The sequence below is a fragment of the Schizosaccharomyces cryophilus genome, assembly GCF_000004155.1.
Source record: "Schizosaccharomyces cryophilus OY26 unplaced genomic scaffold supercont4.8, whole genome shotgun sequence".
Classification (NCBI taxonomy): Eukaryota; Fungi; Ascomycota; class Schizosaccharomycetes; order Schizosaccharomycetales; family Schizosaccharomycetaceae; genus Schizosaccharomyces; species Schizosaccharomyces cryophilus.
The window spans coordinates 199,783-227,462 of NW_013185631.1; the positions used below are offsets into that span (position 1 = coordinate 199,783).

Here is a 27,680-nt window from a genome sequence, read left to right on the forward strand (position 1 = left end):
TTTTGCGGATCCCAAAATTCATACTGAGCTTAAGGAGCTCATTTTCATGTCTAATTTTTTGCGCCACCGATATCCTTTTAATAGCTTTTAATCCATTCAAAACTCAGTTTGACACCTCTTTTTACACGCTCCGGTACCGTAATAAACATTATCGCGAAATTTCTCATGATATTGTTCAAGACTCTCTAAAGTGTATCAATTTACTAAAAATTTCTTGAAAAGATCTTTTTTTATCTATTTGAAAGACTCTTGAAACTGCACAATTAACATTAACATAAGCTATTTTGTTTGCTCGCTCTCTACACCCTTCTACTACAAAAGTTCCACTTTGGACGAATCCAATTGAAATCTCACTCATGCTTTAGATATTGTTATCTTTCTTTACAATTAAACTTTGCTAATCCTTTTTTTTTTATTTTGCCTGTTCATAAATCGCTTCTGTTACTTTACATCTTACTTGGTTTGGTTTATTGTTGTCACAGTCCATTAAAAGTGGCATATTTATTGAATTTAAAAAATCCAGAAGAAAATTTATTTTGCAGTGTTTCGTTATTGGCCGTTTGAAACCATCATCCATAGTTCTGTATGGCCTTTCGTCGTCCTGTATTGAAACGCAGGCGACTTGATAAAAAAACACGGGTTTGGCTTTCCATTTCTCGGAAAGGGGACAATCCCAATGCTCGTAAAAGATACAGATTTGCCAGGAGACCTAATCGTAAACCACAGGCTACAGTTTCCTTTGCTCGTAAAGAAAGTAAAAATTTCCCGACATTTGATTATAGGACAAAAATTACGCTTGCCAAATCTCGTAAACTAGACAGACATCCTTTGTCAATGGTTTTTAACGATTTTGTTGATTATGGGTCTGCCTTGCGTTCACCTCTGCCTTCCACTTTACGGCGTTTCGCAGTTTTTCCTAGATATAGGACGTTGCTTTGTCTATTAAGATCGTTTTGGGACCCGTTGGCCTCGAATATTCTTTCCACTTATTTTCGAGATTACGCTCGAAAATATCGAGAGAAACATCCTATCATCAGCATCAAACAGCAGGCAGAAATTTCAAAGGAATTAAGGGAATGGATAAAGTTGGTCGAGAGATCAAATAAAGGTGATCAGCGATACATTTTTGAAATATTAGCACGGGCTTATTCCCAATCTGGTCCGCTTCGACAACGTCGAATTCAATATCTACAAAATTCTGGTCCTCCTGCTCCTCATGAGAAAGATCTATCCTCTAAAATAGACTCCTCACAACTACCTTATATTTCCCCATTGCTGCAGATCGTGTTTCAAAAAAATCAAGAGCAAGATGTCATAAGCAAAACCCCTGCTACTATTTTCCAAACTCATCTACAAGAGCTTTCCCATCAGCCGCGAAATGCTGTGAATGCTTGTCAGAGATCATTCAAGCAAGTTTTACCTCGTATCGCCTTGCCGCTCCTCCCTCACGAGCACGCCCATTTGCACCAGTTATTATTTGATGCTTGGACCCAGAATCCTTCTGTTTTTTCTAGCTATTATGTAGCTAGTTTTCACAGTGAAAGAAAGAGGAGCGTTTACCGAAGAGTACAGAGGTGTATTCTTCACTTTTTGGCTTCCGTTTGCTATCTTCCCTACTACCCAAGCCGAACTTCTGATCCAGTGGTTTGCTGGGAAAGTCTAAACGATGTAAAGCTGAAGTTTAAGTTGGGAAAATTGTTGCCCAAGGACCGCGATCCACCTTCTGCGAGAAAGGATCCTTCACTTGAAGGATGAGCTTGTAGAAGCGAATGTTTTGGAAAAATTTAATTTTACTTATTAAAGTATGAGTTATATCAAAATTATAGATTGTACCGCATAAAATATTCGTGCAAAATTTTGATTTTCACGAACGTGAATCATCGTTTATCATTATGTTCATAAAGACCAGAGGCTATGGCTATTATTATAAGATTGAATCAAATATCTCTATATCTACGAGCTTGAGATATATGGGATGGGCGTTTGCAACAGCTAGTTGGATCTGCATAGTAAACACCCGGATATATAATGGCCTTACTAAACATAGCTCAGATTGGAACCAACTTGCTAACGAGAGAGTCAATTACCCATTAAAAAGGCATTAATATCTAGGAACTAATCCTTTTTTGTGAGTAATATTTTTCTTTATCATTTGTTAAAGTGAATTGGGACACTTTCTAGGTTTTGAAGGATGTTGTTTGTGGTCGATTTCGATGAGACCATTACCGCTCATGATACCATTTCTTGCATAGCAGAAGCAGCTAATAAGCCAGATTTATGGAGTTTTTTGGCTAAAGCGTACTGGGATGAGTATTTGTCTTGGCGATCCGGTTTGCCAAAGCTGACCACACTCTCCTCGTATCTTGATTTACTACGTAAAGGTGGATTCGCAGAAGCAGCCAGTATACAGAGGATTCAAAAGCATAAATTTTTTGAGGGGTTAACCCCGGAACAATTAGAAGGGGTTGCTTCGTCCATCACTTTACGAGATGGGTTTGACAAGTTTTTGCAATTATTAATGCCACGTTTGCGAGATGGAACAGATGAATTTCATATACTCTCTATCAATTGGTCGAGTCGTGTGATTGAAGCGACTTTACGTCGAATCCCAGATATTGATACGGGGCTTATTACTATTCATTCAAATGACTTGGAGATGGATCCGACAAATCAACTAACAACAGGAAAAATTGTACCATTTCATGCAGAGTCTTTAATCTTAACTGCTGATGACAAAGCCCGTGAGTTCCAGACACTTGTTCGTTCTTCTCCTTATAATGCTACCGTTTACATCGGAGACTCAAGCACCGACTTTGGTTGCTTCTCACATGCGTCGATAAGTATTTTGTTCCTTGCAACCGAAAAAATTCTGTTCACTCTGGAATCGTTTTCTGATGTGAGACTTTTGAAATTAGATGCTTCTTATGATTTGTCCAATACAAAAGAAAGGCCGCAGTTCAATCCTTCTCCTCTTTACCAATCTCAGTCATTAAAAGCCCAAAGTCTTTCGCAGACAAAAATATACACTTGTGATCAATGGCACATCATAACGGCAGTGTTTCGACGCTGAATATGCGAATACCACGAATTTACATTTCCAAAAAAGTAAACTAGAAAAATGAACGAAAGGATATTAATGGATTTAAATTTACACTATTCATTTCTCGTCTATCTTTATATCTAATATTATATAATTATGTAATAAGCTTTGAAAACTTCTCTGTCCTACCATATTGACTAAGTTCGATACTTCAGTTAACTATTACCTGCCTGCTCCTTTAACTTGTTTTCGTTTTTTTGCATCAGATTACAGATAGTGAGTGCATAGCACAAAATTGCGTGCTGTTTTGGCTTCGAAAATAAACTTTTAATCTCGGTATTTATTTTCCAGATCGATCGGAATTAAGTGGTAAGATATAACGTAAGTAAGGCTTTGGACAAATAAAACAAGCTGAAAGTACGAAAAATTGAACTTATCTTCTTTAAGTTTATCATTTCAATAATGTATTGGACGTAAGCGGCTATTGCGGTTATAAATAGGGCCTCTTAACAGTATGATTGGTGGAATTTGTAAATAGGCTTTGTTTAGTAGATAATCGCTTAGTGTATCATCACTCACATCTTAAGCGGGATGGTGTCATCAGATTCAAGGGAGCCAGCAACTCTGCCTTTAACCAACAACCATCATTGTTTCTTCTTGCCTTGAATAAACGCGTTTCTGCAGAAAGAAATTAGAGGCATTGAGGAGAGGTGGAAATAGACGATATGGCTTTCCAATCTGGAACTTTATTCGCAGTGCCAAGCACAAATACGAATCCTTATAGCAAACTACAGGCGCGTACTTCTCTGCTAGGTGAGAAATATAACAAAGTTTTGGTTGCAAACCGATCTGAAATTGCGATCCGAGTTTTCCGCACCGCTCATGAATTGTCAATGCACACAGTTGCCATCTACTCTCATGAGGATCGGCTGTCGATGCACCGTCAAAAGGCCGATGAATCATACCCAATTGGTAAAATTGGTCAGTATACTCCGGTTGGTGCTTACTTAGCCATTGATGAAATTATAGATATTGCAAAGCGCACGGGTGCTAACCTTATTCACCCTGGTTATGGTTTCCTTTCAGAAAACGCTGAATTTGCTCAAAAAGTTACTGATGCCGGTATGGCTTTTGTCGGTCCTCCAGCCAATATTATAGATAGTTTGGGTGATAAGACCAAGGCCCGAGCCATTGCAATTCGTTGCGGCGTTCCTGTCGTTCCTGGTACCCCTGGTCCGGTTGAACGCTTTGAGGATGCCGAAACCTTTGTCAAAGAACATGGATTACCGGTCATCATCAAGGCTGCCATGGGTGGTGGTGGCCGTGGTATGCGTGTCGTTCGTTCCCAAGATGCCTTAAAGGAGTCTTTTGAACGTGCTCGTTCTGAGGCTTTATCTTCCTTTGGTGATGGTACTGTGTTTATTGAACGCTTCTTAGACCGCCCTAAACACATTGAAGTTCAGCTCTTAGCCGACCAGCATGGCAATGTGGTTCATCTTCACGAACGTGATTGCTCCGTACAACGCCGTCACCAAAAGGTTGTTGAAATTGCTCCTGCCAAAGACTTAGATCCTAAAATTCGTCAATCTCTTTACGATGACGCTATTAAGATTGCTAAAGAAGTTAAGTATTGCAATGCAGGCACAGCTGAATTTTTAATTGATCAAGAAGGACGTCATTATTTTATTGAAATCAATCCACGTATTCAAGTCGAGCACACAATCACTGAAGAAATTACTGGTGTTGACATTGTCTCTGCTCAACTTCACATTGCCGCCGGTTTCTCCCTTCCTGAAATTGGCCTTACTCAAGACCAGATTAGCTCTCGTGGCTTTGCCATTCAATGCCGTGTAACCACTGAAGATCCGGACAAGGGTTTTGTCCCCGATATTGGTAAAATTGAGGTATACCGTACCGCTGGAGGTAATGGTGTTCGTCTTGACGGTGCTAATGGTTTCGCTGGTTCCGTCATTACTCCCCATTATGATTCCATGTTGGTAAAGTGTACTTGTCGTGATTCTTCTTATGAGTTTACGAGACGTAAAATGATTCGCTCTTTAATTGAATTCCGTGTTCGTGGTGTGAAGACTAATATTAACTTCGTTTTACGCCTTCTCTCCCACGAAACTTTTATTCGCGGTAACTGCTGGACAACTTTTATTGACGATACCCCTGAACTCTTCAAGTTATATCGCTCCCGTAACCGTGGTCAAAAGCTGCTTACATATCTGGGTGATTTGGCCGTTAATGGCAGCTCAATCAAGGGCCAGAATGGTGAACCTGCCTTGAAATCTGATGTTATCATGCCCAACTTACTTGGCTCTAATGGCGAGCCTATTGACGTTTACCAACCATGTGAGAAAGGCTGGCGTAATTTATTGTTGGAGAAAGGTCCTGAAGCTTTTGCTAAGGCTGTTCGCAATCATAAGCCTGGCTTGATCATGGATACTACCTGGCGTGATGCTCATCAATCTCTTTTGGCTACTCGTGTCCGTACCATTGATCTCGTTAATATCGCTCCTTTGACTAGCCATGCACTTGCTAATGCTTATTCTTTAGAAATGTGGGGTGGTGCTACTTTTGATGTTTCCATGCGCTTCCTTTACGAATGTCCTTGGGATAGACTTCGTAGACTTCGTAGGTTAGTACCGAACATTCCTTTCCAGATGCTGCTTCGAGGTGCAAACGGCTTATGTTATTCTAGCTTGCCTGATAATGTTATTTATTTCTTCTGTGAGCAAGCCAAGAAGAATGGTATTGATATCTTCCGTGTCTTTGATTCTTTGAATGACATCAATAACCTTTCTCTCGGTGTTGATGCCGCTAAGAAAGCTGGTGGTGTTGTTGAAGCTACTATGTGTTACTCTGGTGACATGCTAAAAAAGAAGAAATATAATTTAGATTATTACATAGGATTTGTTGATAAGATGGTTAACTTAGGCATTCATATCCTTGGTATTAAGGATATGGCTGGTGTTTTGAAGCCTAAAGCTGCTAACATTTTGATTGGTGGTATTCGTGAGAAGTATCCTGACTTACCAATTCATATTCACAGTCACGATTCTGCCGGTACTGCCGTTGCTTCAATGACTTCTGCTTTGGAAGCTGGTGCTGATGTCGTCGATGTTGCTACTGATAGTATGTCTGGGCTTACCTCCCAACCTAGTCTGGGTGCCGTTTTAGCCTCAGTGGATGGTACTGATAGACAGCTTGAATTCGACAACAATCAATTACGTGAGATTGACAATTACTGGAGTCAAATACGCTTATTGTACTCTCCCTTCGAAGCCGAACTAAAGAGTGCTGATTCTGATGTATACAATCATGAAATTCCTGGTGGTCAACTTACTAACCTCAAATTCCAAGCAAGCTCATTGGGATTGGGAGCCCAATGGTTTGAAACTAAGAAGGCTTACATTGAAGCCAACAATCTTTTGGGTGACATCATTAAGGTTACTCCAACTTCCAAGGTCGTTGGTGACTTGGCTCAATTTATGGTCCAAAACAAACTTTCTGCGAAAGATGTTGAGGAAAGAGCTGCTTCTCTCGACTTCCCCGCATCTGTTCTTGATTTCTTCCAAGGCTTGATGGGTCAACCCTACGGTGGATTTCCAGAGCCTTTGCGTACAAATGTCCTGAAGGGACGTCGTCAACCTTTGTCTGATCGTCCAGGTAAATTCTTGCCTCCTGCTGACTTTGATGCTATTCGTAACTTTCTGTCTGAGAAATTTGGCGATGTTACGGATGCAGACGTTGCGTCTTTCACCCAATTTCCCGGTGTGTATGAGGATTACCGCCAATTTGTTGACCGTTACGGTGACTTGACTAATATTCCTACTCGGTTCTTCTTATCTAAGCCACAGATGAACGAAGAAATGCATGTGGAAATTGAGAAGGGTAAGACATTGATCATCAAATTTATAGCCCTTGGACCCCTCAACTCTCGTACTGGACAACGCGAGGTTTACTTTGAGTTGAATGGTGAAAATCGTCACGTTATCATTGAAGATAAGAAGGCTGCCACAGAGACAGTCACTCGTGCTCGCGCTGATCCTAGTAACCCCGGACACGTTGCTGCTCCTATGAGTGGTGCCATTGTCGAGATTCGTGTTAAGGAAGGCTCCGAGGTGAAGAAGGGTGATATTATTGCTGTCTTGAGCGCAATGAAGATGGAAATTGTTATTAGTGCTCCTCACAGTGGTGTCGTAAAACAGCTGTTGATGCAACAAGGTGATTCTGTGAATGGTGGTGACCTTTGTGCGGTTTTAGAAAAGCCATAAACAGAGTAATCATCGGTTCTTTCTGCGTAAACCAAAGTCCTTTAAAATCACAGGTTTGACATGTGTATATATTTCCGTTATTTAAAAGATACTGTGCATATTGCATACAGATATGAAAAGAACTTTGATTTTTGTTATTAATTTTGCATGATCACTTCAATCTCTTGCTCCTTTTGGATTATGTTTCTTACGGATAAAAAGCTGAGTGTTATCTATAATTTCATCAGACGACAGAACTTATTTGATGAGATTTATAGAGTTATTTTATGAAATTTTTTTTGTATTCTTCGCGGCATATTTCATGCATAAGATATGTGGGCATTAGGGAGTAGAAATGATTTGCAAAGCATATATTAAAAATTGAACACAAAAACAAAATAAAGGACTAATTAACTAAAGAAATAGAAATATCGTAACAGCATAGCAAACATATGTCCGTTTAACAATCATTTCTAATCGTTTTTTCCCTATTCTGCTTACGGCTACTTAAGATTACAACAAAGTACAAAATATGCTAGCAAAAACTAGTTCAACCAACAAAATTAAATTTTCAGTATGACAAAGGATTGGATGGCTATCTTTCTATTTACTTCTCCAAAACAACAGCATCATACTTTTGCTTGAACCAATTGATAGTGTCCCCAGGAGTGATCTTGTGAGGGAAACCAATACGGCTACGTTGAGCCTTACGGCGAGTGACACGCATACCGGGACGGTCCATAACGACATAAAAGTCCATACCATAGATACCAATGGAAGGATCGTACTTAATACCCAAATCAATGTGTTCTTGGATACCGAAGCCGAAGTTACCGGTGGCAGAAAAGTTGCGTCTCTTCAATTCATACTCCTTGACCTTGAGACCACGCTCCAAAATTTCCTCAGCCTTGGGGCCACGGACGGTAACATGACAGGAAATCTTTTCGTTACGGCGGATACCGAAACGACGGATGGTGTAACGAGCCTTGGAGAAAACGGGAGTTTGACCAGAAAGTTGCTCCAAGACTTTGGCAGCACGGGTAAGACGATCACCAGATTCTCCCAAAGAAATGTTTAAGACGAGCTTGGAGATACGAAGCTCCTTCATGGGGTTCTGAGCCTTCTCTGCCATGGTGTTGGATGTTGGTAGCTATCTTTCTTCTCGCATTGTTGTTTCCCCTTCCATAAGCAGTCACATAACATAGGGTAGGGTTGTGTTAAGCTAAGTGACGTTGTACTCTGATAAGTCAAAGCGAAACGTTAAAGGTGTTAAGTAGAAAAAAGTAAGAAAACAAACGGTCTAAAAGGAAGCTGGTAAAAAAAAAAAAAAGCATTTATTGATATTCTATTATATCAAAATGTAACAGTAGGTTGTTTCGAAACAAAATTATTTGAAAGCCGAATGCCTCATGAGCATAAAATGAAGGAAAAAGAATCCAACAGCGGCAAACAATTCATGATATATAATGTCATGTCTAGTTGAAAATGACTACAAGATAAAGGTACGATTGCTTTTATTAGGTAGTGCAAATACAGATTTTATAGTGGAGTTGTAATCAACACTCTCAACTGGATGCCTCATCATAAACAAAGAAATATTTACAGCTAACTTACTTTGAATCAAGAATCTCTTCAAATAGTTGCAAAGAAAACATGGAATCACAGCTTATCTATACATCAAAAAGGACACCACTTTCACTGGAAAGTAAAAGTCATCTTATACAATGCTCATAGTAATACCCAAACTATACTTGAAGTGTTTTTCCTTCAACAACCTTGGCCCAACCGATAAGCCGCCAGTGCTTTTCAATACGTCTACTAAGGGCAACCTTTTCACCAATTTCTGTACAAGCAGGAGCGGTAAGAAGAATCTTTGCCATATCAGCCTTGACCATCATGACACGACCACCGGTAGAAGTAGAACCAATGTTTACCATCAAAACCTCGTTTTTAGCAAGCTTTTGAACCTTAGTGGTGTTTTTGTCGCCGCTCTTGACACCCAAAAGACGACGAAGCAAGAAGTAGTTGATTTCGAGTTCTGTGTACACTTCAGGAAGGTTGCCCTTGGAACCAAGAACTTGACCAACCAAACGGTCAGCACGGCAAAGAGTAGGATCAACAGTAGTACCAACACCAATAAGACCACCGGGGACGGCAATCTTCAAATCATTGTGTTCAGCGAAAAGAGACACAATGCGTGAGAAAATGGGTTGACACTTGATGTGACCCTCTTCATCTTTTGTGACAATACCAGGGCGAATCTCAATCTCATCACCTAAACGAAGTACACCAGAAAGAATAGAACCACCAGCGACACCACCCTTCAAATCTTCGACCTCAGCACCGGGTTTGTTCACGTCAAAAGAACGGATAACAATTAAACGAGGAGCAGTGGTGTAGTCACGAACTGGGATGGGAATCTTTTTTACAATATATTCAAGGATAGCGTCAATATTATATTTTAACTGTGCAGAAATAGGGACGATTGGGGAATTCTCAGCAACGGTACCCTTGATGAACTTTAAAATCGATTGATAATGTTCTTCAGCAGCAGCTTCACGGATCAAATCAACCTTGTTTTGAAGAATAATAATGTGTTTCAACTGCATGATTTCGATGGCAGCCAAATGTTCACTGGTCTGGGGTTGAGGACAAGACTCATTACCAGCAATCAACAACAGAGCTGCATCCATGACAGCTGCACCGTTAAGCATAGTTGCCATAAGAATATCGTGACCAGGGCAATCGACAAAGGAGACATGGCGTACCAAGTTCATGGGAGTGCCACAAATTTCACAAGGAGGGTTGTCCTCCTTGCCAGAAGGGTAGGAGCGGAAACATCCGGGACGAGCACACTCAGTGTTGGAGCACTTGTAGATTTTAGCGTTGGCATAACCTAGCTTGATGGTAATGTTACGCTCTAACTCATTTTTGAAACGGACAGTATGAACGCCTGAGATAGCCTTAACTACTGTACTTTTACCATGGGCTACGTGACCAATAGTACCAATGTTAATTGTAGCCTGTCTCGAAATGATGGCCGGGTGAATTGGCGACAACTCTGAAATATCAAGGTTTTCAGCCATCTTGCTCTTCACTAAAATAGATTATTCCTCTCTTTATAATTGGTTTTACCAAACTCCTATTTCTTTTCTCTCAAGAAACTGGCAATACTGGATCGAAGAAAATTCTTTCGTCTTTGTTCGACCTAGTTCTTTGCCAAAAGCGATTTCCCTATTTTTTGTACACAAAAGAAAGTCTTCTTACTTTCTTATCTACAAAAATGACACGAAAAATGCCTAATTAATGCTTTTTTGATGCCGTTGTGAGTATTGGCAATTGGTAGGTAGTCGGGTCCCTTCCCCTAGTAGAAGGAATTTTTCAAAGAGAAGTCGTTCTCTCCCGTTTGGAGCATTGGTACGTGAATTTTCCATAAATATTTCTTTTTTCAATATTTTTATTCATTCTTTGAGTTTATACATTCCTTTTTTCATAGAAGGCTGCTTTCTCCTTTTGCGTTTCAATCTCTTTCGTAGAGTACTCTGTGAGCATTTTTTCGGATTTTCTTCCTTTTTCCTTGTTTTCTTTTTTTCTTTTCCTGCTTTCTTGTTTGAAGATCTTGTTTTATAGGAAAAGTGATTTCAGACAGTATGGCTTCCAGCTTCCATAACAAAGTGCAATGGGTGACCAACCACACGAGTTTTCGTTTATTCTCTTTTTTTCCTTTATAATTATGAGTGTTTTTTTTTGATGCTATGCCTTCGGTGGGATCTTCTTGAAATCATATTTAGCATCGTTGTCTGGGTAAAAGACGAAGGATTCATCCTCTGGAATTTTTATAAAACTTGTCTTTCCAATTAAAAGGTTGCTATATGAAAGATGAAAAGGCCATTGAGCCGACTTGAACGGTTCAGGTCCTAGGTGTTTTCATCGTCAGCAAGATATTCGTATTTTCTTTCACCGGGGACGCAAAGTTCAAATCAAGCTTTAAAAATCTCTCTTTAATCATTCATAAATCCTTCTTGACTGCAGAAGAATTTTTGATGAGGATGTGGTAAGCAATTACATGATTATCCAATGTCTTGATCTTTTCATCCAGATAAACAGAAGTTACTACCCTAAGTAACGATTGCTTTGGCTTATGATTTTTTTGGAATATTGGTACCTTTTCATCTTACATGACCTGCATGTTCGTTCCTCTCAAAGAGCCAGAAAAAAGGTACTTCGTCCAAAGGAACCGGCTGATTGTATCAACGTTTGAGCCATTTCTGAAGGTGAATCATGGCGGAAATCCCGTATATCGGCTGCTTTTGGTACAACGTTGACCATTCACTTTGCTGTTCAGACGTCGGTAGGATCCATTTTGGTACCCTGCCATCAAATCCAATTCCTTCTTCGATTGAAAGAAATATAGTCGATTAAAAATTCGTAAATCAAAAAAACCGGTCAGAGAGGGACTCGAACCCTCGACCTCATGATTAACAGTCATGCGCACTAACCAACTGTGCTATCCGACCTATAGGTGCTTCTGGTGAGGCTCGAACTCACGACCTTCCCCTGTCATTTAGTATGAGAGGGACGCTACCACCAACTGAGCTACAGAAGCTTTTTGTTGCTCATGAGAAAAGGATGGAATAAACTAAGCAGAATTTACTTATGAAACAGTAAAATAAGGAAGCGAGGAAAAAGTAGTTTTTCCTAGTGAATGGAAATGGTTTCTTTCCTAAATGATGTCGTCTAATGAATGCTCTCATTGAAGAGCTCTGTTCGATTGAAAGCGCATTTACAAGGAAAAAAATCTGTAACGAAACATACTTTTGTTATGGTTTGTCTTTTGCAGTCGATATGGCAGCATCCATTGACTTTGCAGATTTCATTTGTTTGAACAATTGCAGATCCAATATGGGTAGATACCTCCGTCGGTGCTTATGACTTTGTGTATATCTGCAGGTTTCACATGGGACAACTAGAACACTTGGATGCTTCATTTTTTGAGAAATAGCTGTACCCGACCTTTTCTTTTTTTCATATAAAACTTTTTTATTTATTTGGATTCATTGCATCTTTGTGAGAAGAAAGCCACATGTTAAATAATCCTAAATAAAAACAAGTTGAATTGAATTGGTTTGTTTATTTACCAAGGCAATCACCAGAAGCGCTTATATTGCAAACCGTGCTCCCTACACATCGCTATTCGGTATCGACAAAAGCAACCGTAAACAAACGTCTTTTTTACGCGTTTTGGAAAAACAGACGATTTCCTTCCATTATTGCGATACCTGTGGACGGAAAAAATTTGAATTAATCATTTACTTTTTTTATTTGGTTTCCGCTAAAATTTTTTGAAAATTAGGATTTTGTTCTTGAGTCAGTTGTTTCCTTTTAATAGCCCACTGCGGCCTAATTCTTGTTTTGTTTATTTTTTTCTTCTTCTAAGATAATATCGAAAATATTAAAGATGTCCGTCCTGATAGAAACCACGGTTGGGGATCTTGTCATTGACCTGCTTACAGAAGAGGCACCCCAAGCTTGTGAGAATTTTCTCAAGCTTTGTAAACTCAAATACTATAATTTTGCTCCCTTTTACAACATTCAACAAAATTACACATGCCAAACGGGTGATCCTATAGGCCCGACTGGAGATGGAGGACGCTCGGTTTGGAATTTACTCAATATAGGTGATCGATTTTTCCCTGCTGAATTTCACAGTAATCTCAGCCACAACAAGGCTGGAACTGTTAGCATGAGCACAGCTTCTATTCCCGTTCACCATGAAGAATCACTTGTCTGTGGAAGCCAATTTCTCATCACATTCACAGACCATCTGGAAAGCTTGGACGGCCGATATCCTATTTTTGGTCGAGTGGCAGAAGGTTTTGATACTTTACAAAAAATAAATGACGCTATTTGCGATGATGAGGGTCAACCCTTTCGAGATATTCGCATCAAGCATACCATTATATTGGACGATCCTTTTCCTGATCCTCCTCGATTCATTGACCCGCCTAGGTCGCCTTCTCCAACGCCTGAACAACTCGCTACCGTTAGAATTGGAGAAGAGGAACGCCTTATTTCTGATGATGATGACGAAAACAAGTTTGAACGAGAACAAGAACAAGAGGCAGAGGCAGAAGCAGTTACTTTAGAAATGGTAGGCGATTTGCCATTTGCTCATGTTGCTCCTCCTGAAAATGTATTGTTTGTTTGTAAATTGAACCCCGTTACTCAAGACGAGGACTTGGAACTTATTTTCTCCCGGTTTGGCAAGATCAATTCTTGCCAAATTATTCGCGATAAGGAAACCGGAAATAGCCTTCAATATGCTTTTATAGAGTTCGATAACAAAGAAAGTGTCGAAAAGGCTTATTTCAAGATGCAAAACGTTTTAATCGATGATGCTCGCATTCATGTTGACTTTTCTCAAAGTGTCTCTCGATATAGACAGCAACTCAAACGGTCTCAATCCCGTTCTCGCTCAAGCTCTCCAGCTTATAGATCAAGAGAAAAATTCGATCCATATCCTCGTCATTCTCGTGAGCGATCCGAATATCAACCACGTCGCTCTTCAAGGCCTTCCGAAGAGGGTCGAGAGTACAGAAGAAGAACAAAAGATGAAGATTCGTATCATGTACCTCACAGGCATCGCTCTAAATACGACGATGATCGTTACTATCGCCGAGGAAGTCGTTATGACGATGACAGACGATCTTCCTACCGTTCTCGAGATGATTCGTATAGGCACCGAAGTTACAGAGAACGTGATCCTCCTAGAAGACACTATCATTAAAAATAAGTAGAGCGTTCAAGCCTTTAATGCTAATGAATAAATGAAATTACGGTTATGGATGAATCATCACAATTTGACAACTTTTTTGAAAGTTTCTTAAGTATCAATAAATTACATACATGAATTCTGTTATAAGTACGGAAAAGGTCAGTTTGCTTCCATAATCATTGGAACATAAAAAGTGTAAAGTTTCGGATTCTATATTACCATATAATATTTCGGAATTTCTAAGTGGTTTAAAAGCATCCTGCAGCAGGATCATTTTCCACAATGGAGGAGCACGGGTAATTAAATACGGGGTCCAAGACAAGAGAAGAACATGGTGCGAGTAATTTCCATGAAAGCAGCCCGTTTATGAGGAAAGTCAAATTCGAGCCGCTTGCAGTAATTTTCAGCAATAAGGTAATCAATAAACTTTTTGTTATCATTTCTAGGCTCTAAAAGGACACGCTGAGTTCGAGAATCATCCAAAAACAGCATATGGGTAATACTAGATAGCCAAACAGGAACGCGATGAGGGCCACGGAAACGATCATTGCCTACAAGGGCATGAAAGCCGCGATCATGGGTATGCCAAGGCTGAGCAAAGGGAGCGATTCGGTCCTCTGGGACCCAATAAACCTCAAAGTAGCCGAATGGTTGCTCGTTGAAGCAGCCAATAACAGCGTATGCGTGTGGGTCATTTTGTAATTTGAGTAGATATTCGCGATGCTGGTCCCAGGTTCCGGACTCAGTCCAGTAATAGCTAACGCGAGGATTATTTTGCCATTCATGAAAGTAATGTAGATGCTGATCAATGTCTAAGGCAACAAACGATAATGTCTCATTCAGACTAGGAATAAAGCGTTCATACAGAATGGTTCCAGGCTTAGGAGCATTAGGGCGACGTATTCTTTGGTTTGGAAGGTAAGACAAGGGCCATTCAGGTTGCTTGTTGGTGATCCAGGGAGTAGCAATTTGCCAAAATGACATACGGTCAGTGCTGAGGAATCCCTGTTCTTCATTGTAGAAGACAGGAATCGTCAGAGTTCCTTTATGGGAAGCCAAAGACTCCCATTTCAAGGTGACTTCACCCTTAGTGGTAGGAAGTGAGGTAAAAATCGCCTGAAAAGCCAAATGAACGATTTCATCTATTTCAATATCCTCAAAGTTTTTCAGATCCACTTCCCACAAATTTGAATCTTCACGACGAGTCAAATGAAGACGTCGTTGATCGTGCTGGAGCACTGCGTTCAAACCCTGAAGGTTCGTTAATGAAAAAGGCAATGAATTTGACCAAATAGTTTGCGACATAATGGGCAAGAAGAAGCAGACTTGACTTAAATATCAGTGGCTTTTTACTAGTTCACGTCTATTTGGGACCTAAATTTCAAAGAAACGCGCTACAAAAAAAGCAAACCAACAAAATTAACAAAACGTTTTATATGGACTACAAAATCAAGCCGAAACAAACGTTAAATCACGATGTGTTACAACTCAAACGGGATGGCTCTGGTTTGTTTACAGACTACGGAACCGATGGCCTTTACAATTGTGAGATTGATCAGATAAGTGAATTGCACTTTACCGAGCTTTAACGAAACAAGTTGGACGACATTTACCACGCCATGTCAAGGTGCGTTAAAGACTTTCCATAACCAAAAAAGCAGTCACAGTTTCCTCCACCAGGCAAAATCCTGTACTCGACTGAGAATCCTTTCTTTACCACCATCAGTCACCACAAGTTGCTAAAATGAGTGAGGCCGTGACAATCAGAACTCGCAAGTTTATGACTAACCGCTTGCTTCAAAGAAAGCAGATGGTAAGTGAAAACACTTGGTTTTGGCTTGAATAGCTGAATGTCAAGTTAACGTAGAACGGTTTTGAAGAATAGTAAAATCTAACTAGAACAGGTCGTCGATATTCTTCACCCTGGTAAGGCCAATCTTTCTAAGAATGAACTTCGCGAAAAGTTGGCTCAAATGTACAAGACCGATGCCGAGAATATTACTGCCTTTGGTCTTCGTACTCAATTTGGTGGTGGCAGGTCTACTGGTTTTGCCTTGATCTACGACTCCAATGAGGCTTTGAAGAAGTTTGAACCTCATTACCGTCTTGTCCGTGTTGGTCAAGCCCAACCCATCGAAAAGGTTGCCCGTCAACAACGCAAGCAACGTAAGAACAGAGGCAAGAAGGTCTTTGGTACTGGCAAGCGCCTTGCCAAGAGAAGAGCCAAGAGCCAAGACTAGAGTGTTTGTCGTTCATAGCCGCGTACTAAAATATTCAATACACTCAATTCTCCACCAAGGTAACCAAAAAAACAGTCAGCTATCACTGATATTCTATTATCTTGTAAAAGTTCGCATGGCGAAATGTAGCTGTTCCTATGTAGCTATTTTTCCTGTTTATTAAGCCTATAAAAATAGTTTTCCGAAAAGTAAACAAGCCTTACTTGTCAACATCATATTATTCATAACAAGTGGAAATTAAAACTGTATCCATAAACAACGAGAATAAAATTTATCTTACATATGGTTAATTGGTCGACCTAGTCATAAGAAACGCTTGCGCCCGCGCTGGAAGCGTATCCATGATAGCTTCATCGAAATTTAAACCTGCACCATTCAAACTCAACAATTCAGCAATTAAATAATTGCTCTTACGAAGGGATACAAGAATCACTGATTGATAGTTAACATCTGCACCCTGTGCGATGCGCAGAATTACTTGCTTCAAATCCCCTCGTTCAACAGCATCATATAATGCAGCATTTACATCTGAATCGGCTATAGCTTGAACATAAAGCTTTTGTACATATTTTTCTTTAATAAAAGAAGCCCTTTCCTCTTGGTTTTCAATTGATTTCGCGTTCGGTTCACTAAGTTTAGCTTCGTAAACTTCATTAATTAATTGATTCCCAGTGGCTCGCAGCAATTCTACTGTCTCTGTCGAAAGTTTGTCCAAATCTAGTGATCTCACCTTTGACACATGGGTTCCTAAAGATCTGTGAATTCCTGAACAATCTATACACAAGACAGCCGGAAAATTAATAGCACACCATTCCACTCGTGATGTAAAGCGACAATCAGCACAATATTGGTCACTAATTTGTGATTCTTTTACCGCTTTCGAGAGGGAAATTGGTTTCTGCGCCTTTTTATCTTTTAAGTCTCCTCCACTCCCGCTGTATCGTCCAGGGGAGGTCACCGAAGCAACACGCTGTAAAGCTTTACCAATCGAAGACGTTGATCCATATTTATTAATGGTAGAATCCTCGGAAGCAGAATGTCTTCTTCCCTTGAGTGAAATACTTTCGCTAATAGCATACTGTATGGCTTCAACCCAAGAATGCATTTCCGTCTTGGAAGTCGCCTGATAAATTCGACGTAACTGAGGAGTGATTAACTCAAAGCAAAATTTTCTAGGAAAGGATTGAGGAATCCGAACTGTTGCCATTAATAGATCAATAGGCTCCTCATGAAGTTCTAAAGATTGCTTCCAATTGGAATATTCGCAAATTTTACCATGATCTAATACCACCCAGTATTTATGCCACCCAGCTTTTGATACCATCTGTAAATCACTATTAGATTTTGCAAAAGCTAACAGTAAACCCTGCTTAGCCGAAGTATCTTGACCGATTTTGGCTCGGTAAGCTTGAGCAGCAATTTCTGCATCTTGATCATCTAACTCACGACTACTAGTTTCTAAAAGTCTTCTTCTCTCTTCACGTTCAGCTCGCAAAAGCAAAAACTCTTTGTTAGCTTCATTAACAACATCCTGAAGCATTATGATGCTTGGTCGAATTGAATCTATTTCTGCCATAGTAGAATGAATCAAGCTGTAGTCATTAGCAGCAAAAGAGGTAAGTGCAGACAAAACTTCCTGACCTTTTCTTCCTCCATTGATGTCCTGCATATAAGAGTAGTAGTCAAATCTTGAAAGTTCAAAGTCCCTTCTTTTTGCTGAAAACTTTGACTCTTTAGCTTTATCGGCAGAAGAGACTTTTTCGCTTTTCGATAGATAACGAGTTAAAGAGGTATAGTAATCACGACTTGTTTCCTCGAAATCTTTTTTTTTTGAGTACGCGTTTTTTATATCATTATCATAAATCCTTCGAAGAGGTTCTATTAAAGAGTTCCTCAACAAATGAGCTCGATCAATATTAAGATTATCCAAAGATTTAGCACAATTCTCATAATAATAGTCTAAAAACGGTTTAAAGGCTGGTGGGTTGATCTTTGCTGCTCTTTCGAAGGCATCGACGAATTCCTTATGAGACATGTACAGCATACCATGGGAATGAGCAACTTGATCTGCACGTTTGATTAATTTTTTCATAGCCATTCGCATTTCATGTGTGGTTCTTTCAAAATTAAGGATAGTAGCTCGGAAAAGAGGGCCGTCTTCCGGTTCTGTTTGATCAAGTTCTCTAGAGGTTGGATTGACATTGGAAGGTGGAGGAGATTGGATTGGAAATTGCTCGGTGGCAGTTAGCAACGAATGCGGTTCTGGTACCTCTGGACTGATTGCACCGTCTTCGGCAAGGCGCAAAGTAAAGCTCGGCGTAGCCGGTGTAGAGTCTTGCTCAGATTCCACTAACCAAAATTGAAAAGTTTGTAAAGGTACGAGCCGGTTCAACCGCTTATCATATTCAGCAAAACAAATATAGTTAGGGCATCCACTGCTGTAGTAATATAAGGAACTATAGTGGCTGTATTGCCATTTCCATTCGAGCAGTCGCTCGCTTTCGTTTGGCGCAAAGGAAACATCACCAACCAAAGCCACTTGGTGGTGGTTTTGAAAGTTTGCATCTGTAGAAAACTCGCGCGTTATGAGTCTGTCTATTTCTTGTGGAGAGGAACCATGAATAAAAGTTAAGTTTGTAAGTTCTCGCTTCGTCTCAGAAGCACGTACGATCAATTTAAAAGACAGCTCTAAACCGTCTTCTTCGATAACTTTCACCATGGGCCCTTCTTCTTCGCGAACTTGAATGAACTCAACCGGTTCATGATTCCTACGCGAAAACCGGTACTTTGAGTCAAAAAAAGATGATTCTGAGGATTGAATATTTAGTATTTCATTGCCATTCTGTGAAAGGAATTTCAAAGACTGAATATTGACTAAAGCAAACATATGTTAGTAAACGAGTATAATCCATCAATTTAAGCTATATACACATACATCGTTGTATTGGAACTAACTCATTATACCCAGCCATGATATAAACAGTGTTTATAAGCTATAAACACCTCAATTGCTGCTTTTGCTTTTGCAAAACACCACCAAATCCAAAGATTACGTGAAAGCAAGGAGTTAAAACAAAGAGGGTATTTTAGTAAAGTAGTTAAAGAATAAAGACAAAAAAAAATCAATTCACTCTTAGAACAATAGGGTAGTTGCAAAGTTGAAATCGTAAAAGTGAGTAATGACTGGGGTGAAATTGGGAGGCCAAACGAAATACGAAAAATGGATATCATTGAACAGCGAACTCGAAATTTCGTTTAAGGATATGTTGGCCTGTTTCATTACAGTAATCAACAAAAAAAGAGCGAAACATGTTTGTGTTACTATTGTAAACAAAAGAGGAAATGTAATAAATACATATACTCTTTGGTTATTAATTAAAACACAATTCAAAAATAAATAAATAATAAATAAATAAAGGTACAAATGTATACATAAAAGAACGCAGTGATTTTTTTTTTCTCCGTGTCCTTGAAAACGTCTGTTTTACAAAATTTTGCAACAGAAAAGCCACTTTTTCTAATTTTTGTTGGATTGTTTTTGAGCATGTCCATATTCACGCATTTCCGATCCTTGTCTTGGTTGGCGAAAAAGGATAGACACAAAATATTATTTGTAACCAATGTAGAGCATTCATGTTCATTGGGAGGTCTTGTTTTTCGATAAAAGAGCAGGAGAGAGAATGATATCCGGGGTTTAGGAGAAATGTCAGGTGGTAGAGTTTTCTGTCTCATGTTTTACTGCTGTAGGTAATGGAGTATTCAAATTATTTTTAAGAAACTCTATGCGATATTTTTGGATTCCCAAATAGATGCTTCCAAAAATACAGATCATGGTAGTTAAGATGCACGCAACACCGTAAATCGCGCCTATAACACGGAAGAAGGTCAATTGAGCTATTTCGCCGAGTTTCGAATTGGAGATGGCCATAGTGCCCAACGGAAAAGTAGTAGCCCACCAGACCACTGTGAATTCGTGTCGCACTCCATGAGTGAAAACTGCAAAGACAGCTACAAAAGTGAGAAAATAACCAAAGGAAATTAGAAATAGCGATACAAATCCTGACATGATAATTAAAAAGTTGGTATAAATTCCAATAAAAGAAATATTTTGTAGATACGAATCTGCATATATCCTCACATTGAGTGCCTGCATAATGATTCCAAAAGCACCTTGACCAAGAACACCAATGGGGACAAACTGGGTAAAGACCACAGGACTATCGGGATATTTGTAAAAAATCAGCCTCCATAAAATAACAGCAATGACACAAAATCCTACAGTAATGGCATTTGACCAACAAATATAGGTTGTGACGATGGTATTCAAAATAAACTTGCGGCTCATACGAGACGAGAAGGTTTGAACAACTACGGAACCAGTCGCAGCAGCAACAGTTAACGGGACAAAGGGAAGCGCGATATTTCCCAAGAGCGTAGAAAACTGAAAACTCAATCTTTTGGTAAATACGAATGAGAATATCACCCATGAGCTATAGAACGACATAGCAACGCTAAAGATCCAAAGGATATAGATGAAATTGACCCAATTCTGCGGTGAAGAACGAGGACTACTCAAGTAGCACAACATATTAATGATACTTTGAAATCCCATAGTATAACAACCTAAGGACAAAGTGTCGGCCACATTATTGAACGTTTTCCCCTTTGGCAAAAGCGCCCTGTAAATGATGTATTTGAAAAAAAAGATGATCGTATTCAGAAAAAGGCTTATAAGAGCGCATCCAAACATAATGTACGAACAAATGCGCAGCCATTTTGCGCTGTAAGGAAAATTATACAAAATATTAGCAGAAATGGCAGTACCCATTATGGATACCATCCATATGTTTTGGTAATCTCGAACCAAAAATTTGTAAAACCCCGATCCTAAGTGCATTCTTCAATTTCGACATAAACCGCAGAAAGAAAAAAAAACCCCCCAAAAAAAAGAAACAAAAAAGAAGGAAAAAAATAATACAAAGAAAAAAAGATACTCCGTACTCTTGCGAGGAAGTTTGTTCGTGCTCAAGAAAATCTTCAGTTAATGGTGCTTTCTCATGAAGCACGCAAATGAAGTGAACACCTCTTCTGTAATTAGTTTGTTCTTATTTACCAATGAAAGAGTAATGAGTGAGCCCAAATATTTCGTTTTTCGCATGAAAGTAGTCATGCGATAATGGCTAATTACCTATATAAGCTCGCTCGCTGATTATTATCAGATCGAGGTTCCTGGCAATATATGACGTGTCTTTTCATTGTGGTATATTTTATCAGAAATCTTTACAAATTTATAATGCTGCTGTGATATGAAAAAACCCTTCTTCAATATTGGATCATTTGAAGGAGGTTACTTTGAACATGCTCTTCCATTGGATTATTTTTGACTTCATTATTTACAGTACATTTGCTCATGGGACAGCACTATAGCATACACGAGGGGGGGACTTAGATATTATTTCACAGTTGTTATTGAAATCATACAAAATAGTATTTTCGTGTTGAGCTTACCGTAAAAAAAATGTCGCATAATGAATCGGGTCCTCTTCATCTGATAAATATAAGCGAGACACGTTTTAAGTTTGTAGGAATGAGGGATAGCTAGTATGGTAAAAGAATATAGTGTAAATAAACAATAGAAAGCATACATTTCTGTTTGTTATGGGTTTTGAAAAAATGGAAAGACAATTGAAATGAATTCAAATGAGAAACTTTTCAACACATCCGTTTAAATGGGGTGGTTGTAGGACTTGTATGAAACAAGCTTTGCATTTTCTACAAAGGAGGGTATGTATGTCATGTCAGGCTTAAAACAGTGCCTTTTCGTGCACTTTCTGAATACTATTTTTTATTTTTATTCTTTCTAGTAATATCTATAGCATTTTTGTTGGGCTGGATCTGATTGAAGAAACTTTAGCATGGTTAGATCTGTCAACAAAAAATAAATAAATTTTTAACTATATGATTAATATACCAGTTGTTCGTTTGTCTTCGAGTCAATTCATGTTCAATCAAATTATAAATTATCATGTCTTTAGGATGAAAGGAAAAGAATTAAAGATTTGCGAATGTTTGTAAACATTGAAAAAGCAACGAAACAGACAAACACATTAGTTGGAAAAAATAAAAGAAAAAGAAAGTCCTCCAATATTTATTCCTTAAATTCTGATTGCTATGTCACTCTTCTCAGCCGTCAACTTTCATACCTTCATGTCAGCGTTTGTTGTACTTTGCTTCTCTAGCTCCACGTAACAACTCTTTCCCTACTGCACATTAAACGCTCGTTTCTAGCCTTATTTGTGGGTTAATTCATTTTTTAATTTTTGCAGTTCTCCATAATATAATACAAAACACTACTTGTTTTTTGGAAAACCTTCATCCTGAGCCTTTAGACGCTTTCTTCTTCTTCGTTCCATAACTTCACGATTCATCCGGCTTTCATGAATTGATTGTTTTCTATTTATTATTTAAACATTATTAGCTATTTTTTCTCTCGTATAAACGACTAAAAATTTCCGAGTATAGAAAAATGAGTACATCTGGGGACACTTCCAATACAATTCACCATATTGAGGATGCTCCTATAGAAACAGGTAGCGTCTCTGCTTGGTCATCTAATGGGCGTACGGCAGGATTTACTTTGCATCCATATACCCTCAAAGGATCTACTTTTATTACAAGTAAGCAGGTGAGTTTGTACGATGCAAAATCTTCAGGTCCTTTTGAAGAGGCAGAAGGAAACCTATATGAATTTCAACAACCTTCTCCTTTAATTGGGCCCACAGAACTATTGGTTTCATGGTACGAATTATGGGAAGAACTTCAAGACGTTTCTCTAACGCCTACCATGGACGATGAGTTAAACCAGCTGGTGTTAGTTCAGTTTTATGGAAAAATAAGTTCTTTGTTTCGTTCAAAGATCAACCATGTTTTAGAATACTTTCAAGCCCAAATTAACAATGGACAACAAGAGCTCCAGCCCACTCTTGATACTCTCTGGGAAGTTGAATCTGCATGGCGCTGTGCGGAAGCAATATATTTTCCTTCTTCCTCTCCTTACACTTTGGCAACAGCAATAATGGACTGGGTTAACTCTTACGATCCTCAGCCCGTGGCTGAAGATGGACTGGAAATCATGACCTACCGAATTCCTTATCAACATCCTTCCTTTTGGTCTTATGTGAATAAAACTGCGATTCGTGGGTTATTCGAGCAAACTATTTCTTGTTTAGAGTCTTCGGGATTGACCAAAGAAATACCCACCTTGGAAAATTCAGTGAATGATATTGTAGATATTTTGAAGTATTGCCCATGCTTGCATCAAAAGTCAATTCGCTCTGCTTTTGACTTTGAAAAGCGATGGAAGATGTGGCGTTCACGGATAGCGCATCTTCGTCAAGTTATGATGAATTACAATGATATACCAACTGAAGTTCGAAACTGCTTGGTTTCTTTGTTGGACATTCTAAGTGGTAACAAAGAAGAAATCAAAGCTAACTGTGGTCATTGGCAAGAGTACTTTTCAGCTTTAGCATTCTTATACGATCCTTTGGATTGTAAGAACCCAGCTCAAGTCTCTATATTGTATCAAATGTCAACTGCAGAAGATTCAAATTTTTACATAGACCCTACTTTGGAATTTGAACAACTTTGCGTTACATTGTGCAATAATCAGCCATTGGATGCTATTCAGCATTCTTATATGTTGGATCTCGGCCTCGCTGTTCACTTGGCTGATTTTCTACATAAAACCGGATATATTAAAGAATATTTTACCGAAGAACTCCCCGTTACACTTCGCGAACATCTTTTGCTTGAATATGGTGAAACCATTTTAGAAACAAAAGGCATCTGGCAAGTCGCTTTTGCATATTGGAAACTTGTTCCGGGGTACGGACACCAGCGAATTAAATCCTTAATTCACAGGGTCCCTATGCATAACATTGTTGAAAAAGATGAAGCTTTAAATATCTGCCAAGAATTGGATCTACAAGAAGAAGCACACTGTGTTATGTCTCACTGGGCAACGAACTTAATCGCGGAAGGTGCTTATGGTGAAGCACTTATTATTTTGGATAAGGCTGGTGATTATACTGCAATGAATAGAGTAACTTGGGAAATTTTCAACCTCTGTCTCCAAAACCAAAAACCGATTGATGCTTCAGAAGATGAAACTCTATTTGATCTGCTGAGCACTCCTCGCATATGTTCGCCAACCTTGGCTTCCATCCTTTCTCCTGCCGCTGCCATCCACCAGTACTTCATTTGTAAAGAAACTGATAATCCTCGTCAAGCAGGTGAATTGCTTATAGGGTTATTAAAAATGATCAATTCTCCCAAACTTTATCAAGGAAAGCTTTTGAAAGAATTGCTTTTATTTACAAGAAATTTAAAAAATTATCAGACTATTTCTCTGGCAAGTGCATACGACTGCATTGCGTGTTTAGAAGATCATGAAAAACATATATCGGATTCTAAACTCGTCAGAGATATCCGAGTCCAGTTGGCTTCTATTGTTTCATGGAACTTTCTGAATACTGTAAAATAAAAGCTAAAAAGCCTCTTACAAGACTTTCCTGAAATAAATTAGGAAAGGTAGTACAAGCTAGGGTTTATAGCAATACGTCCTTCTGTATTGACGTCTTCTTAAAGAGCATTTTATTATTTACTACTTTTTTCTGTGCTGTGTTCTTTACCCGTACAATGTTCTTTACAATTGATTCCTCCCATTTTTTGCCATATAAAAATTATCGTATTAATACGCTAAAATATTACAAAATATTACCTTAATTTTATAAAACTAAAGAATATATCGGTTTACGACGTTACCTGAGACAAGACAAAACAGAATACGTGGAAATACAAATTCAGAAACCAATGGAAATTGACTGGTTCTTGAGTTAAACGTATTTAGTTTGCTAAAAAAGAAAAGCTATATGCAGAATAACTTTTTCCAGATAAATTTTCCAGTGTGAAATGTTTTGTTGATCGAGCTTATTAACATGTTTATTAATACATCTCAGGTCGTCATGAAGCATTCCTATGATTCCTGCATAATAACTAATGTAGCTATTAGAGCTTCAATGAACTTTCAAATCACTACTAAAAATACCCATTCCTTATTCTCAATCAACTATAATTATCCGGTTTAGTATTATTCCCGTCACTTATCAAACATGTATCATACTAATTAATACGATGGCAGCTTTTGTCCTGGTCGCAGAGAAGATAAATTTACCTTCCACCAAAATTTTCACTCAGACCCAACAACCGCAATTGCAGGGCAATATGAGTGCTGAACAGGTTAACGACGTTACAGAAGGTGTCAAGGCTCTTGTCCTTGACCCTGTTACTGGGGAACATGTTTCCAAAACTGAGATGAAGAAGAGGGAAAAAGTTCGTGCCCGTGAATTAGCTAAAGCCAAAAAGCACGCTGAGAAGGCTGCTACTGCTCCTCCTGAGGTTAAAAGCGCTAAAAAAAACGAAGAAGAATTGGATCCTTCCCAATATTTTGAGAACCGTTCTCGTGCTATCAAAGAGTTGCGCAAAACTAGGGATCCCAATCCCTACCCTCACAAATTCCAGGTTGGTACTAAGCTTCCCGAATTCATTAAGGAATATGAGAGTCTTCAACGCGGTGAGACCAAACCTGATGTTGAGGTAACTGTCGCTGGTCGTGTTCACGGTCTTCGTACCGCTGGTGCCAAGTTGCGCTTCTACGAGATTCACGCTGATGGATACAAGCTTCAAATTATGTGCCAAGCTCAAGATGCTGATCGTGTTGATTATGCTGCTCAACACGAGCACATCCGACGTGGTGACATTATTGGTGTTCGTGGTTATCCTGGCCGTTCCAATCCCAAGGGCCGCGCTGATGGCGAGCTCTCCGTTTTTGCTCGTGAATGTGTTTTGCTCAGCCCTTGCTTGCGCATGCTTCCCAAGGAGCACTATGGTTTGAAGGATTTGGAAACTCGTTATCGTCAACGTTATTTGGACTTGATAATGAACCGCTCCACTCGTGACCGCTTTGTCACACGTAGTCGCATCATCCAGTACTTGCGTTCCTTTTTGGATAATCGTGAATTTATTGAGGTTGAAACACCCATGATGAACATGATTGCTGGTGGCGCTACAGCTAAACCCTTCGTCACTCATCACAACGATTTGAACATGGACTTGTTCATGCGTATTGCTCCTGAATTGTACTTGAAGATGCTTGTCGTTGGTGGATTGGATCGTGTCTACGAAATTGGACGTCAATTCCGTAACGAGGGTGCCGACTTGACTCATAACCCCGAGTTTACTTCTTGTGAATTTTATCAAGCCTACGCTGATTATTACGATCTTATGGACACGACTGAAGAATTGATATCTGGTATGGTTAAAGAAGTCTGCGGTTCTTACAAGATTCCTTATCATCCTGAAGGTCCTGAAGGTCCCTGCTGGGAGCTTGACTTTTCTCGTCCTTGGCGCCGTATCAACATGATTGAACACTTGGAACAACGTCTTAACGTTAAGTTCCCTCCTGGTGATCTTCTCCATTCAGAGGAAGCTAATGCTTTCTTGAGAGATCTTTGCGCCAAACACAACGTTGAATGTTCTCCTCCTCAAACCAGCTCTCGTCTTCTTGACAAGTTGGTTGGTGAATTCATTGAAAACGAATGCATCAACCCTACTTTCATTATTGGACATCCTCAAATGATGTCTCCTTTGGCTAAGTACCATCGCTCTGAGGCTGGTTTGTGTGAACGTTTTGAGGCTTTCGTTGCCACAAAGGAGATTTGCAACGCCTACACTGAATTGAATGACATCTTTGATCAACGTGAACGTTTCGAAGAGCAAGCTCGTCAAAAAGACCAAGGTGATGATGAGGCTCAAATTATTGATGAAAACTTCTGTACAGCGCTTGAGTACGGTTTGCCTCCTACTGGTGGTTGGGGTATTGGTATTGATCGTTTGGTCATGTTCTTAACTGATAGCAACACCATTCGTGAAGTGTTACTCTTCCCTCATATGAAGCCTGAAGTTAAAGCTGAAGAACCTACTATTGCCAAGTAAAAAGCTTTCTTTTGGGTAACTTTTTTTTGGGTTATCTGGTCGTTACTTAAATCATAGACAATCATACTCGATTGTTAATATCCCTATAGATTACATTCTTTCCTACCAGAGGCTTTGTTGTTTAGAAATTACAGCCTTACTGTATATACATCTGGTTTGATTGGGTAGCAAAGCATCCTATAATAATTGAATATCTATTGCTTTCTGTGTTAGAAGGAAACAGCGAAGCGCATACAACGTTGGTCGTAATCGTATTACTTTTTGTGTAAGAATGAACCTTAGTAATCTTTTTCATATTCCATTGCATTTGT

General features: G+C 39.2%; 12 protein-coding genes and 2 non-coding genes across 14 annotated transcripts; 7 read left to right on the forward strand and 7 right to left on the reverse strand.

The window, feature by feature from the left end:
- Positions 1 to 585: 585 nt before the first annotated feature.
- SPOG_01410 (uncharacterized protein) lies at positions 586 to 1,663 on the forward strand (the record flags this gene model as incomplete). The annotated part of the gene is made up of 2 exons (XM_013170098.1): positions 586 to 1,503; positions 1,526 to 1,663. The coding sequence occupies 2 exons, from the start codon at positions 586 to 588 to the stop codon at positions 1,661 to 1,663; spliced, it is 1,056 nt and encodes a 351-aa protein (XP_013025552.1).
- A 528-nt stretch (positions 1,664 to 2,191) lies between these two features.
- Positions 2,192 to 3,070, forward strand: SPOG_01411 (uncharacterized protein; the record flags this gene model as incomplete). Its single annotated transcript, XM_013170099.1, has 1 exon — positions 2,192 to 3,070. One exon carries the CDS (start codon positions 2,192 to 2,194, stop codon positions 3,068 to 3,070), a length of 879 nt encoding a protein of 292 aa, XP_013025553.1.
- A 695-nt stretch (positions 3,071 to 3,765) lies between these two features.
- Positions 3,766 to 7,320, forward strand: SPOG_01412 (pyruvate carboxylase; the record flags this gene model as incomplete). Its single annotated transcript, XM_013170100.1, has 2 exons — positions 3,766 to 6,937; positions 6,965 to 7,320. The coding sequence occupies 2 exons, from the start codon at positions 3,766 to 3,768 to the stop codon at positions 7,318 to 7,320; spliced, it is 3,528 nt and encodes a 1,175-aa protein (XP_013025554.1).
- Positions 7,321 to 7,711: 391 nt separating this feature from the next.
- Positions 7,712 to 8,457, reverse strand: SPOG_01413 (60S ribosomal protein L11). Its single transcript, XM_013170101.1, has one exon. It carries the CDS (start codon positions 8,429 to 8,431, stop codon positions 7,907 to 7,909), a length of 525 nt encoding a protein of 174 aa, XP_013025555.1. The 5' UTR covers positions 8,432 to 8,457; the 3' UTR covers positions 7,712 to 7,906.
- A 208-nt stretch (positions 8,458 to 8,665) lies between these two features.
- SPOG_01414 (translation initiation factor eIF2 gamma subunit) lies at positions 8,666 to 10,700 on the reverse strand. The gene has a single exon (XM_013170102.1). The coding sequence runs from the start codon at positions 10,383 to 10,385 to the stop codon at positions 9,045 to 9,047; it is 1,341 nt and encodes a 446-aa protein (XP_013025556.1). The 5' UTR covers positions 10,386 to 10,700; the 3' UTR covers positions 8,666 to 9,044.
- A 1,042-nt stretch (positions 10,701 to 11,742) lies between these two features.
- Positions 11,743 to 11,816, reverse strand: SPOG_16376. Its single transcript has one exon. It is a non-coding gene; the product is annotated as a tRNA-Asn (tRNA).
- A 6-nt stretch (positions 11,817 to 11,822) lies between these two features.
- Positions 11,823 to 11,905, reverse strand: SPOG_16377. Its single transcript has one exon. It is a non-coding gene; the product is annotated as a tRNA-Met (tRNA).
- Positions 11,906 to 12,757: 852 nt separating this feature from the next.
- Positions 12,758 to 14,086, forward strand: SPOG_01415 (RRM-containing cyclophilin regulating transcription Rct1; the record flags this gene model as incomplete). Its single annotated transcript, XM_013170103.1, has 2 exons — positions 12,758 to 12,917; positions 12,978 to 14,086. 2 exons carry the CDS (start codon positions 12,758 to 12,760, stop codon positions 14,084 to 14,086), a joined length of 1,269 nt encoding a protein of 422 aa, XP_013025557.1.
- Positions 14,087 to 14,189: 103 nt separating this feature from the next.
- On the reverse strand, positions 14,190 to 15,609 carry SPOG_01416 (siderophore-iron biosynthesis protein). The gene has a single exon (XM_013170104.1). The coding sequence runs from the start codon at positions 15,377 to 15,379 to the stop codon at positions 14,375 to 14,377; it is 1,005 nt and encodes a 334-aa protein (XP_013025558.1). The 5' UTR covers positions 15,380 to 15,609; the 3' UTR covers positions 14,190 to 14,374.
- On the reverse strand, positions 15,540 to 19,491 carry SPOG_01418 (centaurin 5). The gene is made up of 2 exons (XM_013170106.1): positions 19,250 to 19,491; positions 15,540 to 19,188 (listed from the first exon to the last, which is right to left on the reverse strand). The coding sequence occupies exons 1-2, from the start codon at positions 19,284 to 19,286 to the stop codon at positions 16,601 to 16,603; spliced, it is 2,625 nt and encodes an 874-aa protein (XP_013025560.1). The 5' UTR covers positions 19,287 to 19,491; the 3' UTR covers positions 15,540 to 16,600.
- On the forward strand, positions 15,758 to 16,417 carry SPOG_01417 (40S ribosomal protein S24). Its single transcript, XM_013170105.1, has 2 exons — positions 15,758 to 15,887; positions 15,979 to 16,417. The coding sequence occupies exons 1-2, from the start codon at positions 15,819 to 15,821 to the stop codon at positions 16,312 to 16,314; spliced, it is 405 nt and encodes a 134-aa protein (XP_013025559.1). The 5' UTR covers positions 15,758 to 15,818; the 3' UTR covers positions 16,315 to 16,417.
- A 529-nt stretch (positions 19,492 to 20,020) lies between the features above and the next one.
- SPOG_01419 (C4-dicarboxylate transporter/malic acid transporter) lies at positions 20,021 to 21,142 on the reverse strand (the record flags this gene model as incomplete). The annotated part of the gene is made up of 2 exons (XM_013170107.1): positions 20,021 to 20,993; positions 21,072 to 21,142. The coding sequence occupies 2 exons, from the start codon at positions 21,140 to 21,142 to the stop codon at positions 20,021 to 20,023; spliced, it is 1,044 nt and encodes a 347-aa protein (XP_013025561.1).
- A 1,410-nt stretch (positions 21,143 to 22,552) lies between these two features.
- Positions 22,553 to 25,510, forward strand: SPOG_01420 (nucleoporin Nup85). Its single transcript, XM_013170108.1, has one exon. The coding sequence runs from the start codon at positions 22,841 to 22,843 to the stop codon at positions 24,857 to 24,859; it is 2,019 nt and encodes a 672-aa protein (XP_013025562.1). The 5' UTR covers positions 22,553 to 22,840; the 3' UTR covers positions 24,860 to 25,510.
- Positions 25,493 to 27,646, forward strand: SPOG_01421 (cytoplasmic lysine-tRNA ligase Krs1). The gene has a single exon (XM_013170109.1). The coding sequence runs from the start codon at positions 25,510 to 25,512 to the stop codon at positions 27,367 to 27,369; it is 1,860 nt and encodes a 619-aa protein (XP_013025563.1). The 5' UTR covers positions 25,493 to 25,509; the 3' UTR covers positions 27,370 to 27,646.
- The last annotated feature ends 34 nt before the right edge of the window (positions 27,647 to 27,680 follow it).

Coding starts and splice junctions, on each gene's coding strand:
- SPOG_01421 (XM_013170109.1), top strand. CDS start 25,510: ATGGCAGCTTTTGTCCTGGTCGCAGAGAAGATAAATTTACCTTCCACC.
- SPOG_01420 (XM_013170108.1), top strand. CDS start 22,841: ATGAGTACATCTGGGGACACTTCCAATACAATTCACCATATTGAGGAT.
- SPOG_01416 (XM_013170104.1), bottom strand. CDS start 15,379: ATGTCGCAAACTATTTGGTCAAATTCATTGCCTTTTTCATTAACGAAC.
- SPOG_01414 (XM_013170102.1), bottom strand. CDS start 10,385: ATGGCTGAAAACCTTGATATTTCAGAGTTGTCGCCAATTCACCCGGCC.
- SPOG_01418 (XM_013170106.1), bottom strand. CDS start 19,286: ATGGCTGGGTATAATGAGTTAGTTCCAATACAACGAT. Junction 19,189..19,249: donor GTTAGTTCCAATACAACGAT/GTATGTGTATAT, acceptor TGTTTGCTTTAG/TCAATATTCAGTCTTTGAAA.
- SPOG_01417 (XM_013170105.1), top strand. CDS start 15,819: ATGAGTGAGGCCGTGACAATCAGAACTCGCAAGTTTATGACTAACCGC. Junction 15,888..15,978: donor TGCTTCAAAGAAAGCAGATG/GTAAGTGAAAAC, acceptor TAACTAGAACAG/GTCGTCGATATTCTTCACCC.
- SPOG_01413 (XM_013170101.1), bottom strand. CDS start 8,431: ATGGCAGAGAAGGCTCAGAACCCCATGAAGGAGCTTCGTATCTCCAAG.